We start from the raw sequence: 14,776 nt of genomic DNA on the forward strand, positions 1-14,776 counted from the left end.
AACACGCCTCGTGATTAATTATTGACCTTAAGCCTCCTTCTGTTTTTGCTACGTCAGCGTGTGGTTCGAGAAGGTGGTGCTAGTTCGAAAGCTGCTAAATGTTGCACTTTGATGAAGAGGATGAACAAAAAAAAGCACCTCTTCCACAGGAAACCTGGCTGCGGTTTTCAGCTAAAGAAAGAAAAAAGATCCGAGCAGCGTTTAACCCGTGGCGGCCCAACTCACGACACGTCACGTAAAACAACTGCATGAAGTAAATGCTAATAAAAATACGTGTTAAAGTAAAGCAGTGAATCAGAACACACCAGATCAGACATGAAGCACCATGAGAGATAATTATGATGATTAGCATGACCTAGCGTTATTAGCAATGGAGTGTGTGTGTGTGTGTGTGTGTGTGTGTGTGTGTGTGTGTGAAATACCATGTTAATCTTGTTCTCATCAAAGATTCACACTCCTACACACACACACACACACACACACACACCATACTTTTAACAGCTCAGCAGCCTGTTCCTATTTTTGGTCGTATTTTCTAACCTACGTGTCACAGAAAAGCCACAAAGTGCTCCGGCGTGGTGTGTGATACCGGAGAATCCGTCATTACGTTATGGGTTTATGATCATTAATCCTTTTTACACGTACTCTCTTATATCACAATAGAGAACAGAGTGAATTCGGCACAACGCCGATGTCGGACTTAAAGATCTTTTCTGATGATTATTAGTAAAATAATAAGCCTGAGAGAACAGCGTAATGATCACAGCTTTGGCAGAAGAGAAAAAAAGCAAGACAAAAGACTGAAACGTCAAACCTGTCCATGAAGACACTTTTAATCAATGAAGACAAGTGAAGCAACTTTCAGGCCTGTGCATGTTCATTTTCTCATTCCTCAGAAAAAACACTTATGAATCAGCAGAGCTCTTCAGCTCTCGTTCAGCTCTTGTTCAGCTCTGCTGCAGAAGTGTTAGAAGTTCTATCTTTTTTATTCAGATAGATTTACAACTGAGCAGGTGAGGGTTAGGGGCCTTACTCAAGGGCCCAGCAGTGGCGGCTGTGAACTTGTGTGTACTTCTGACCAAAAAGCCAATGTCTTAACCACTGAGCTACCACCTATCTATCTATCTATCTATCTATCTATCTATCTATCTATCTATCTATCTATCTATCTATCTATCTATCTATCTATCTATGACTGTCTGTCTGTCTCTTTCTATCTATCTTTCTATCTATATGTCTCTGTCTGTATGTATGTATGTATGTAATCATGTTGGTCTGTCTGTTTGTCTGTCTGTCTGTCTGTCTGTATGAATGTCTGTCTGTCTGTCCGTCTGTTTGTCTGTCTTCCGTCTGTCTGTCTGTATGTATGTATGTCTGTCTGTCTGTCTGTCTATCTGTATGTTTGTCTGTCTGTTTGTCTTGCTATATATATTTCTGTCTGTCTGACTGTTTGTCTGTCTGTTTGTCTGTCTGTGTGTATGTCTGTCCGACTGTTGATTCAGATCATCATCTCTCTTTTCATATAAATTTGATGGAAACAAATCATCTCTTTTCTTTCTCAGGTTATTTCGAGTTCTCAGTCACACTGTTTGAAGGTTGACTCATCAAAACCGCAAACTGTTTCAAATCCTCAGTGTCAGAGGTTTACATGTAATGCCTAAACCAACCATTTGGGGTGCCGATGCTCAAAAACATGCTGGTGATGGGAATTCATTTGGTGATTCAGCATACTAATTAAAGTCCATTCAGTCAGCTTTTTAAATGATTCTGATCATGTTCCTGCAAGGTTCTGACTGTGACTGTTCCTTCCTGCCAGGTTCTGACTGTGACTGTTCCTTCCTGCCAGGTTCTGACTGTGACTGTTCCTTTGCAAAAAATATCTTCAATAACAACTGCATGAAGGAGGTTAAAAGCCTCGACAACTGTGCCAGGAGAACATTCTGACTCAATTGTGTGCTTTACCATGAAGCAGGGCAGGAGATAGCACCCAGGTCAAGATCAACATTGGGCAGAGTGGACAGTTACCGGTACCTTATTTTTAACATTTTACATTTAAACAGGTTTTAACTGTCAACAACTTGATGAAGAAACACCATCAGCATCTATTCCAGGAACTCCAGAATTTCTTTCAGCCTACATTGGGAACATGACCAAGTAGGTTACACAAGTTCTCCAGATGCTGGTGCATTTTATCTTCGCTGAGCTTCCTGACTCTATCTAGAGGAAGTGCTACTGGACCAAGGCCTAGAAGATAATAGAGGACTTCAGCCATAGCAAATATGCACTCTTCTTTCTGTTCAGGGAAACAGCCCTCTGAAGAAAACAGGTTGTTTGAACACTTAACCAGAGGAAGACCAAGGACTAGATCTTTGTGTCTCCAGAACACTCACTCACTAATAATAATAATAATAATAATAATAATAATAATAATACAATTGTATAACCTCCAAATCTGCCCCTGAACCCATAATTCAAATGAACATGTCCTCTCAGCACCAGCAGTGGGCACAGTCCAACTTCTTAACTTTAACTGCTGAAAGACCTGGTTATTTGTGATCAGAAAAGCTGGGATTTGATGGACCAGTTTAGGAACCAATTCAATAAATCACCCAGTGGCTTCTACATGTGTTTATGTGGGTGTATAAAAGCTTAGATGCAATTAGCTGAACTGAATTTGCCCACAAGGTGGCAACAGTGGAGCAAGTTGGGCAACTATATTCGCTTTGATGAAGACTAAGACATCTTCATGATTACTGAGAAATACATAAACATTTCAGGTATCTTCAGGCTGTCTGTGTGGAACATCCTTAGTAGCAGTGAATGGTTTCTAGCTGAACTAAAACTGATGGATCAGCAGATGGTGGTCTGCTGAACTTCTCAGTTTACCAAAACACTCAAAGCATGATCCCACAAGATCATAAATATTCACAATTCCAGCATCTGGATGTTCACTCCGAGCTTCATTACCCTTTAATGACATTGACTTGTATTTTCAGGAGTTCAGTCAGAGATTTAATCTTGGTAGCTCAGAGTTTAAGGTTCTGGGTTACTGATCAGGGTCAGGGGTTCAAGCTCCAGTATTGCCAAGCTGCCAGTTTCTGGGGCCCTTGAGCAGGGCCCCTTACCCTCAGTGCTCCAGGGGGGGCTGTATCATAGCTGACTCAGCGCTCTTCTAGCTTCCTAACATTGCTGGGATTTGTGAAGAATGTATTTGACCGTGTTACAGTTCAGCCTGGTATGAGGTTGATTGAGACGGTGGTGGAGTGAAGATAGCTGATATCAGCGTTAAAACCCTTCTTCTTCTTTTTTATGAACCCTCACATTATTACACTGGGGTCTGACTCTCAGGTTTATAGAAGCAGAGACGGAGAGGGGGAGAGTGTGGTTTAGTGGTTTGAAGTTGACAGTTAAAAAACACAGGAAACGAGGCTGCGGTTTTCACACAGAACGAGGAAAAACGTCCGAACCAACATCTTCTCACACTACGCTGTTATACTCAAATAAATCTACTGTACAGGACATCGGTGTGAGGAGGATAATAACCATAATGATGATGAAGAAAAGGAGGACGAAAGATCATGATGATGAAGTTTCTGATGATTATAATGATGATGATGATGATGATGATGATGGTGTGTGTGTGTGTGTGTGTGTGTGTGTGTGGGGGGTATATAAGGGAAGTAAATGCTGATAAGGACAAGATAGTGATTACCTTGCAATTTGATATTTCTCTCACATACACACACACACACACACACACACACACACACTGCTATAGAGCTTTTACTGTAAGCATATTGGGATGAATGTGAACGCTGACTGCACCCCAGGCCTCCTCACATCACCTACACCTGACACCCTCGTATCTGGATTAATCTCCACAAAAATCTAGTGGAACATCTTCCCAGAACAGTGGAGCTCATTGTAACAGGGAATGGGGACTAGATGTTGAATGAGATGTTCTAAAAGAAGCTTATACTAATCTTATGGTCAGGTGTCCACAAACTTTTGGTGTGTAAGTGTATATAGAAGTATTGAGGATTAAGGATCTTCTACATGAACCTGTAACACAGTTCATAACAGAGTGGTCCTGAATTTCGTGCTATTTATTTATTTATTTATTTATTTATTTATTTAATTTATATATTTTATTTTAGTTGGTCATCGTTAAAAATAAGATATATAATTGTATTTGTTTATTTTATTTTATTTTATTAATTTTTTTAATGAGTACTAGCATTCCTAATGGAGAGGATAAAATAAACAGCAAAAAAAAAAAAAATAATAATAATAATAATAATAATAATAATAATAATAATAATAATAATAATAATAATAACACACTTATTTGGGGGGGTGAAAGTTTTTAATGATGTAAAAAATGTTATTATAAAAAATGACAAAACATTTTTTTAATAAAAATAAATGAAAAAGAGACTGAAGCACAGAACATGCTGATTTATTGGGTTATGTCTTTGAAACATTTTCACGCGGCCCGTATTGTGACTTGAAAATATATAATAGTCACGTAAAAGCTTCCGATGTAACTACAGGAATCGATCAATAAATTCCTCATTCGATTTTTTCCTTTTTCTTCATGATGGTCTGCACCCACTCTTCTGCCGGGTCTGCACACACACGCTCTTTATTCTTCAAAAAGAAACTGCAAGCCAGAGAAGATCTACGTCAGTCAAAAGAAAGTCTCACATTCTCTCACGCTCAGCAGCTAAAACTGTGCTATCCGGAATATACCTCAAAATCAGTGATGAAGGCATTCGTAGATGTAATATTTTTTTTATTAATTCTATGAATTAAAATAGATGGAGGTGGGGCTTACATGGTTCCAGGTTTTGTGCATCCAGCCTGAGTTTTTTTATACACTTCGACTTGTTTTGAAGGAATGGGTGAAGACTGGTACGTGAAGCAGCAGAGACTTGGTCCATTTCCATCTGCAGGAAAGCAGTTAACACTTTAGCATGTGATGTATATTTGGATGCGGTAGCATGAAATATCAAAATATCTGTATCTTATATATCTATTTATCCATCCATCCATCCATGGTAGTCTATTCAAATATCTCAGCACCATTATACAAATGAAACAGGGGGTGAATACTAACTAATGACCCCAGACTATATGTTTCCCAGTGTTTCCTACTTCTTCTTGTATTAGTGTCTGGTAATAATGAAAACATTAATAACATGTACATATCATAAAAGTAAAAAAAAGGTGAACTGGTAAACTTACTCTGAGCCTCTGTGCAGGACTGGAGGCAGACGAGAACCAGCATAACCAGCAGGAGAGAACGAGAAGACATGATTGCCGCTGACGGTGAGGATGATGATGGTGGTGGTGATGATGGTGATGAACAGAACCAGAATGAATGCAGACAGCACCTGAGCACTTTTTATACGCTGAAAAGGAGGCGGTGGCTTGAGAGAGATCGAAGGTGGGACTGTTAAAATGTTGATCAGAAGAACAAGATATGGAAGGTTTCTAAAGAAAACGAGCTGCTGTGTCAGGGGTTTACCCCGAAGATATATGTGTATGTTAGATGTGAGTGATTAGTGGTTGTGTTAGCATGTGTATTCAACGAGCAATGCGGTGCCATTTTTAAAGAGCTCTTAAAGATCCTTGTCATCCCAAAGCTGCTTTACAGAAATCATAAATTAGTCCCTATAAGTTTATCTGGCTAAGAACTTAAGAAAGTTACAGTGAGGAAAATAAGTATTTGAACACCCTGCTTTTTTTGCAAGTTCTCCCACTTAGAAATCATGGAGGGGTCTGAAATTGTCATCGTAGGTGCATGTCCACTGTGAGAGACATAATCTAAAAAAAAAGAAATCCAGAAATCACAATGTATGATTTTTTAACTATTTATTTGTATAATACAGCTGCAAATAAGTATTTGAACACCTGAGAAAGTCAATGTTAATATTTGGTACAGTAGCCTTTGTTTGCAATTACAGAGGTCAAACGTTTCCTGTAGTTTTTCACCAGGTTTGCACACACTGCAGGAGGATTTTGGCCCTCCTCCACACAGATCTTCTCTAGATCAGTCAGGTTTCTGGCCTGTCGCTGAGAAACACGGAGTTTGAGCTCCCTCCAAAGATTCTCTATTGGGTTTAGGTCTGGAGACTGGCTAGGCCACGCCAGAACCTTGATATGCTTCTTACAGAGCCACTCCTTGGTTATCCTGGCTGTGTGCTTGGTCATTGTCATGTTGGAAGACCCAGCCTCGACGCATCTTCAATGCTCTAACTGAAGGAAGGAGGTTGTTCCCCAAAATCTCGCAATACATGGCCCCGGTCATCCTCTCCTTAATACAGTGCAGTCGCCCTGTCCCATGTGCAGAAAAACACCCCAAAGCATGATGCTACCACCCCATGCTTCACAGTAGGGATGGTGTTCTTGGGATTGTACTCATCATTCTTTTTCCTCCAAACACGTTTAGTGGAATTATGACCCAAAAGTTCTATTTTGGTCTCATCTGACCACATGACTTTCTCCCATGACTCCTCTGGATCATCCAAATGGTCATTGGCAAACTTAAGACGTGCCTGGACATGTGCTGGTTTAAGCAGGGGAACCTTCCGTGCCATGCATGATTTCAAACCATGACGTCTTAGTGTTTTACCAACAGTAACCTTGGAAATGGTGGTCCCAGCTCTTTTCAGGTCATTGACCAGCTCCTCCCGTGTGATTCTGGGCTGATTTCTCACCTTCCTTAGGATCATTGAGACCCCACGAGGTGAGATCTTGCATGGAGCCCCAGTCCGAGGGAGATTGACAGTCATGTTTAGCTTCTTCCATTTTCTAATGATTGCTCCAACAGTGGACCTTTTTTCACCAAGCTGCTTGGCAATTTCCCTGTAGCCCTTTCCAGCCTTGTGGAGGTGTACAATTTTGTCTCTAGTGTCTTTGGACAGATCTTTGGTCTTGGCCATGTTAGTAGTTGGATTCTTACTGATTGTATGGGGTGGACAGGTGTCTTTATGCAGCTAACGACCTCAAACAGGTGCATCTAATTTAGGATAATAAATGTAGTAGAGGTGGAGGTTTTAAAGGCAGACTAACAGGTCTTTGAGGGTCAGAATTCTAGCTGATAGACAGATGTTCAAATACTTATTTGCAGCTGTATCATACAAATAAATAGTTTAAAAATCACATATTGTGATTTCTGGATTTTTTTTTTAGATTATGTCTCTCACAATGGACATGCAACTACAATGACAATTTCAGACCCCTTCATGATTTCTAAGTGGGAGAACTTGCAAAATAGCAGGGTGTTCAAATACTTATTTTCCTCACTGTAAAAGAGCCTGTTTAGTTGCAGGAAGCTGTCCATAATCAGCTCAACACAATCAGAAGAGCAAAAAAACAAGGTTTTTCACCTCAGGCTGACAGAAGTGTAGCTTCTTCTTCTTAAGGACTTCGAATTCTTTAGAACCAGGTGTTGCAGGAGCATGAATGGTGTCCTGGACACAATTAAAACAGTCAGTGGTAGTGACTTGCAAATCATCTGCATTTTGTAGAAGACTTTGTAAGTCAATGTCAGGAGAATATGGAAGGAATTCCTGTTTAAATAGCTGATTGCAGAATTGGGTCAATCACAGCAGCCTTTTCTTCAGTCATAGGATATTGTTTGACAAATACCTGATTAGAATGTTTCAATTTTACAACTATAAACCAACCTCTTCCTTATGGGAAGTCCAAAGTGTATCGGAAAGAGAAGATAAGATAAGATATACCTTTATTCATTCAACATTGGGGAAATTTCTCTGTTACAGCAGCAGAGAAAAAGAAATGCAAATATACAAAAGAATAGAGACATAATGTAGTATACAGTATATACACAACACAATGTATAAATACAAAAAGATAAAAAAAAGAAGTAAGTACTGAAGGAGCACTGAAGGAGCTGCTCAGAGATGAAACTGTTTCATATATGGAGTAAGAGACGTTCTCCAACGATGATGATAGTTTAGCTCCCATCCTCCTTCTCCCACCTCCTGTACAGTGTCCAGGGAAATCCCCAGGACTGAGCTGAACTTCCTGATCAGCTTCTCCGGTATCTTCCTGTCTGCAGTAGAGATGTTGCTGTACCAGCAGACCACACCAAAGAATATGGCTGAGGCCTCCACAGAGTCAAAAAAGGTCTTCAGTAGCTCTCCCTGCACTCCAAAAGACCGTAGTCTCCTCAGCAGAAAGACTCTGTTTTCTCCTTTCTTATAAATTGCCTCAGTATTATCTATCCAGTTGACTTGCTCAAAGGAAGTGATCCTACCCATCAGAACGCTCTTAATGGTGCAAGTGTAAAAAGGCCCTTTAGGTGTCTCAGATAGTACAGACACTGCCAGGCTTCTTCACCAAGGTTTTGATGTGACAGGACCAAGACAGGTCCTGTGTGATGTGAACACCCATGTACCGGAAACAGTCCACTCTCTCCACTAGGGTCCAGTTGATGTTTAGCAGTTGGTATGACCGCTCCTGCTTCATGTTGAAGTCCACTATCAGCTCCTTAGTCTTACTAACATTCAGGAGAAGAATGTTCTCCTGGCACCATCTCTCCAGGATTTTAATCTCCTGTAGGTAGGCTGTCTCGTCGTTGTTGGAGATCAGGCCCACCACAACAGTGTCGTCAGCAAACCTGATGATGGTGGTGGAGTTGGAAGTGGCCACACAGTCTTGTGTGTACAGTGAATACTGCAGTGGGCTCAGAACACAACCCCGAGGAGTTCCAGTGCTGAGGGTGAGGGTGGATGAAGCTGGAGTCCCAGAAGTTCCTGGACTTCCAACTTAGAAGTGACTGTGGAAGGAATTAGGGTGTTAAACGCTGAACTGTAGTCCACAAACAGCATTTTTTGCACAATTTCCTTTTCTGCAGTGTGGGTGGCTCAACATTGTGTGGAGAAGATGAGCAAATCCCTAATGTAGGATACCAGTGTAGATTTATTCATTGCTAGAGACTCAAAGTACTTTTGTATGTCACTCGGGGGCAAGGGCATCTGCTAAATGACACATATGTAAATGTAAATATAGGATTCCCTCTTGAAAGGAATACGGGACTTAGGATATTTAGTCACTGATCCTCCTCATGTTAGTTCTGTAGTAGACCAGGAGGACAAAAAAAATACACAAACAGCAAAAAAAGAGAGAAAAAAAGGAGTCGCATGCTGAGGCAACACCGAGCGAGGCTAATAGGCATCGACAGCAAATTCAACATGGAAAAGTCCCTGCTGACAGCACACTACAGGCTAAATATGCTAAAGCTCAGCTCAAATACTGGCAACAACTACGGACCAGAAGGTCAGAAGTGACCTTCTGGTCCGTAGTTGTTGCCAGTATTTGAGCTGAGCTTTAGCATATTTCATTCTTTAGCATATTTCATTCTCATTCTTGTCCGATCTCTCAAATACGGCCCAGGAATATCAGTCACATAGACACCAAGACGTGTATGAAAGATAAATATACACTGACCAGGAATATCATTCTGACAGCTGAAGAAAAATTTACTGATGATCTCTTCATCATGGCACCTGTTAGCCAGTGGATTTATTTATTAGGCAGCAGGTGAACATTTTGTTCTCAAAATTGATGTTAGAAGCAGGAAAAATGTTGACAAATTGTGACGTCTAGACGACTGGGTCAGAGCGTCTCCAAAACTGCAGCTGGCGTAGGATGTTCCTGGTTTGCACTGGTCAGTGTCTATCAAAACTGCTACACTTCTACGATCCAACAGTCACACAAACTACATATTTTACTACATAATTACTCCTGGTAGAATAGCTGAATAAGTTATTTGGAATTTTACAAAATCGGGGGGACTTTCATGCAAAATGTGCAATGTGTGTTTGTTTGTGTGTTTGTTTGTGTGTGTTGGTGTGGTCGTAAGGATGATATAGTGATTAGCAATTTTGCACACACAAGCATCACACCACACCACATATCACACACACACACACACACACACACACACACACACACACACACACACACACAAAGACATAAAAACACACAGACACATCAAAAATAAGACACAAGAAAGGAAATGAAATATTTATTATTATCTTTATTTTTATATAATATTAATAATAAAATGATTCGAGTGAGGATCGTTTGAGATCGAGACGGATCTCCGGAGACGGGCGGATGCTGAAATGCTGAAGTGCTGATTAGTATGAGATTGGCAAGTATTTTATCTTGCGGATCTTTCACACACACACACACACACACACACACACACACACACACACACACACACACACACAAAAATCATCAGATGGCTCTTTTTTATGCATTTTAGGTATTATAAAGCAAAATATTGGGTCAGTAATTAGTCAAAGGAAATAATAGGGGTCAGTGATTGGTCAGAAAAAACAGTCGGGGTCAGTGATTGGTCATAGAAAATATTGGGTCAGTGATTGGCCAGATAAAATATTAGGGGTCCGTGATTGGTCAGATAAAACAGTGGGGGTCAGTGATTGGTCAGTGGAAATAATGGGGGTCAGTGATTGGCCAGGGGAAATATTAGGGGTCATTGATTGGCCAGATAAAACATTAGGGGTCAGTAACCAGTCAGATAAAACAGTGGGGGCCAGTGATTGCTGAAAGGAAATACTGGGGGGTCAGTAATAGTATTGAAATGGTGGTGATTGGTGATTGGTTGTTGGGTACACTGGTGGTCAGTGATTGTTTAATAAGCACAGTGGTGGTTAGTGATTGGCTATAATAGTACAATGGTAGCCAGTAATTGGCCACTTCAAAAGGTGTTGGTCAGTGATTGGATCTGCCATTTGATGACCCCCCCCATGAGCTTATACTTTGCTAATTCCAATAGTTCTCATATTGCATAACTTTTTATCTCTTAAAATGTCTTGATGTTTGAACACTATTTATCATACAGCATAGTTCAATCCATCACTTCTCTGCAGAAGAAGAGAGAGATGAAAGGAGCAAAACATGAAACTTTAAATGACAATTTGTTGAGAAATGAGCAAGAATGAAACACTGTAGATCCTGTAGATCTCTCCATGCTCTAGCAACACTGCTCCTATTGAGAAGCTTGTTGATAAGATACAGTTACAGAAGGTCAGACACACAACTAAATACTGACTCACCGTTCCAAATAAAAAAAGAGAAAAGCTGGAGTGATTGAATTCTTACTAATTTTCTCACTAGGGGTTTTGTTCCTAGGACCATTCAAAGTTTCATAATTTGCCATTTATTTGATTGTACAAGGATAGTTCACAAACGTCTATAATGTTATAGCTCATGGAACTGGAGGTGTTCTGTCATAGAGATGTTACTACAGCAGATGTTGCAAGAACATTGATTCTGGCTCCTCAGAGATTTAGATCTGCTGAATTCTGGATCGTGATTGGTCGGAAGGGAACCCATGCTCTGACTGTAGCATGGGTTTATATTACAGTTTTTCTCCGTTTCTTAGTTCAGAAATGACATTTTATAAAATGAATTGTTCAACCTCCATCTTTTATAGTCACTTATGCGCATCATACAAGCAATTTCTCGTTACTTTGATCAAATTGCGAACGCTTTAATATGTTCATTTGATGGTGTCTGCTGTTTCCTACATTATCAGTTGTTTATGTTCATGTTGAGCAAAATATATTACTGATTTCACCTGAATAGTTTTAACCCCCAAAACATCTCAGCAGCAATTTCTATTAAAACTTTTTTATAAACGTGTCTTGAATTGATGAATTTATAAAGGGACATCAGATCAACCAATGATCAACCAGTTCTTTAAAACAGGTCAAAGGTCAATCTCGTGAACCTTCAATTCGTGACAAACACAGAATTACAATTTCTGAAAATGGAGGAACAACCAGGAAATGAACCAACACAAATACAGTACAGTAAAAGTGTGAATTCTGTCTTACAATTAACAATAAATCAAATCAAATGAACGTATTTGTGCTGCTGAAACTCCTGAATGCAGAAGAAATTCAGCCTCCTGCAGTTTCGCTCGTCGGAATCCGAACCGTTTTTATCAGAAACACTGAAAGCGTGCGGCGTCTCACTGGCGACATGAACAATCGTGTTCGTGAACGAAAGACTCGTCATTCTCATGGCGATGAGACGTTCGTTCACACGGATCCCGCGTGTTGTGCAGATTGTACACATTATGTAGAGAAATGCATTCGCTTTGCAAATATTAAAGATGATTCGAGAAACACCGCAAACCAACTGAGAGAAACTGCAATCTAACAGAAGGACACACTCATTTCTTTCCATAGTTTCGTTCGGGTTGAATGTCATAATAATGTCATTGTTTTTAAAATCAAAGACAAATCATTTTCTTTCAAATGTGTAAAGAAAGAAACAGAGGGTTTTTGGACAATGTTCAACATCTTTTAATTAATCTTTTACAAATAAATACACTGGTTTTATTCGGTGAATTAATTTAAAAAAAAACATTAAATAAGAATTTAAATATATAATAATTTAATCTCACCGAGTAATAAATAACAAGTACATGTAAAAAACAACAATATAAATAGGACAGAGGAATGAAAGACGGGGACGAGTTTGATTCTGCTACTGGAACAGACGCCCGTCAATTTGGTTCATGATGTTCTTCACCCAATCGTCGCTGGGATTAGCGCAGAACTGACGGGTGTCCTTCAGGGTAAAGCTGCAGACGAGAGAGAGAGAGAGAGAGAGAGAGAGAGAGAGAGAGAATTCAGTTTCATCAAAACATCTAAAATACTAAAAATCATTATTAATAATTATATTATATAATATTTATTCATATATTATTTTCTGTAATGCTAAAGATGATGATTAATCTCAGGTTCCATGAAGATATGTTTTTAAATGTGTTTGGAGTGAAGGATCTCCTGCTATAAAACTCGGACCCCCTTGAACAACCCTATTGAATAAATAAATGTGGACACTGAACTGCCCCCCGGGTCTCCTCACTTCACCTACGTCAGTGGCTGACTTTACTAACACCCTTGTGGCTGAATGAAATCTCACAAAAAATCTCCACAAAATCTAGCAGAACATCTTCCTAGAAGATGGAGATTATTATAAGAGCAAATGGGGACTCGGTGTGGAATGGATCATCAGAAATCACAAAGAATTTACGTATAGGTGTCCACAAATTTTTGACCTTACATCGTCCAATTTCTTATAATAAAATCTAAATAACTAATGAAATAATAATAATAATAATAATAATAAAATTAATAATAATAATAATAATAATGATAAGTATGCAATATTATATATTTTAGCAATATTAATATTATATATAATAGTAATGATTTTTGAAGCGCCACTAATAAAAAAAACTAATAGTAATAAACTAATAATAATAATAATAATAATAATAATAATAATAATAATAATAATAATAATAGTAATAAAAACACTCACATCACTCCGGAGGTTGAGCACTGATACGCTGTTTTTTCATACGTCGTGATGTATTTCGCAGGAATCTGCTTTGTCTGATACTGGAAGCAGCATTTTTTCGGCCCATTTCCACCTGCGTACAAAAACATTAAACATTATATTCTGCAAAATGCAATGCTGTTACATTGTGTTCTGGATTGCGACTGGTCAGAAGGTGATGGCTGGATGATAAATGCATATATACATCTATAAAAAAGAGTCTCCAGAGTCAGAGATTATACTCAGCAATAATCATGATAAATGCAAAAAAGAAAAGATCTGTACTTACTCTGAGCCATCGTGAAGGACTGGAGGCAGGTGAGAACCAGCAGAACCAGCAGGAGAGAACGAGACATCATGGTGGCTGATAATGGAGAGGATGATGATGATGTTCCTGGGGTGAAGAGAACGATGGTAATGCAGAAAGAAGTCCGGGTTTGAGTTTATATAGCTGGTAAGAACGGGGGGAGGTGATGGTGTGAGGTGGTTTGGGTGTTTCTCGATGATGTAACTGTTCCTCTTTTGACAGGAAGTTGCAGTTTTCCTTGATAACGAGTAAGCTGTTTTTTTTTTCCAAAGTTAACATATTAAGTGCAAACTCTTTAACTCAGATAAGATTAATAAATCAACTGTATGGGACATTATGTACACACACACACACACACACACACACACACACACACACACACACACACACACTGTGTGTTACTGAACCCCCAAATTACTTTATAATGATATTATAGTGTTTACATGAGTTTTTGCGCAACATTTGGTTGCACACGATGCACTTGATGTGGAAAGGACACTTGTTTAGGCCTGGGGTGCAGTTACCAGGAGCAGGAGATCTTCCACTCCAAATGGTGGAATGTGGATGTTCATGAATCTGGATTCGTGCACACGGGCATCGTCATGCTGAAGCAGGTTCGGGTCTCCTAGTTTTAAGTTAAAGGGGAAATTTCATGCTCCTGCATCCAAAGAGATCTTTTAGTTTGGAGATAAACCACATACAGCTGGAAGGGTCAGGTGTCCCAATACTTTTGTCCACAAGTAGACATATAATAATGAGGTCATTCTAATACGTTACAAGTGCTGTAGCATGAGCAGTGTGTTTTAGAAATTAGTGAAAACTTTCCAAAGAGGAAGTGCAGAGAGATAGAGTGAGTGTGTGTGTGTGTGTGTGTGTGTGTGTGTGTGTGTTTGTGTGTGTGTTGGGGGAGCAGGAAATGCATTATGTGTCATGTTATGGGTCATGTGTTTAGATGGCAGAGCAGCATTGCTACACACTGCTACTGCACCGCTACACTACAGAACTCAGGTCTGATGAAGTACAAAATAATGACAAGCTGGAAATTCC

The 14,776-nt window shown here is 39.5% G+C and overlaps 2 protein-coding genes across 2 annotated transcripts; both read right to left on the reverse strand.

Moving 5' to 3' along the window:
- Positions 1-4,443: 4,443 nt before the first annotated feature.
- On the reverse strand, positions 4,444-5,400 carry LOC124387714 (C-C motif chemokine 18-like). The gene is made up of 3 exons (XM_046852229.1): positions 5,248-5,400; positions 4,838-4,949; positions 4,444-4,663 (listed from the first exon to the last, which is right to left on the reverse strand). Exons 1-3 carry the CDS (start codon positions 5,315-5,317, stop codon positions 4,573-4,575), a joined length of 273 nt encoding a protein of 90 aa, XP_046708185.1. The 5' UTR covers positions 5,318-5,400; the 3' UTR covers positions 4,444-4,572.
- Positions 5,401-12,451: 7,051 nt separating this feature from the next.
- On the reverse strand, positions 12,452-13,860 carry LOC124388132 (C-C motif chemokine 4 homolog). Its single transcript, XM_046852820.1, has 3 exons — positions 13,712-13,860; positions 13,405-13,516; positions 12,452-12,658 (listed from the first exon to the last, which is right to left on the reverse strand). Exons 1-3 carry the CDS (start codon positions 13,779-13,781, stop codon positions 12,562-12,564), a joined length of 279 nt encoding a protein of 92 aa, XP_046708776.1. The 5' UTR covers positions 13,782-13,860; the 3' UTR covers positions 12,452-12,561.
- Positions 13,861-14,776: the final 916 nt, after the last annotated feature.

This window comes from Silurus meridionalis, chromosome 6 (genome assembly GCF_014805685.1).
Source record: "Silurus meridionalis isolate SWU-2019-XX chromosome 6, ASM1480568v1, whole genome shotgun sequence".
Lineage (NCBI taxonomy): Eukaryota > Metazoa > Chordata > Actinopteri > Siluriformes > Siluridae > Silurus > Silurus meridionalis.

Excerpts from the sequence above, each read along its gene's own strand:
- LOC124387714 (XM_046852229.1), bottom strand. The coding sequence starts at position 5,317 with ATGTCTTCTCGTTCTCTCCTGCTGGTTATGCTGGTTCTCGTCTGCCTC. Across the intron at positions 4,950-5,247 it reads GTCCTGCACAGAGGCTCAGA|ATGGAAATGGACCAAGTCTC; the intron begins GTAAGTTTACCA and ends GCTTTCCTGCAG. Across the intron at positions 4,664-4,837 it reads TGCACAAAACCTGGAACCAT|TTTCTTTTTGAAGAATAAAG; the intron begins GTAAGCCCCACC and ends TCTGGCTTGCAG.
- LOC124388132 (XM_046852820.1), bottom strand. The coding sequence starts at position 13,781 with ATGATGTCTCGTTCTCTCCTGCTGGTTCTGCTGGTTCTCACCTGCCTC. Across the intron at positions 13,517-13,711 it reads GTCCTTCACGATGGCTCAGA|GTGGAAATGGGCCGAAAAAA; the intron begins GTAAGTACAGAT and ends TTTTGTACGCAG. Across the intron at positions 12,659-13,404 it reads TGCTCAACCTCCGGAGTGAT|CTTTACCCTGAAGGACACCC; the intron begins GTGAGTGTTTTT and ends TCTCGTCTGCAG.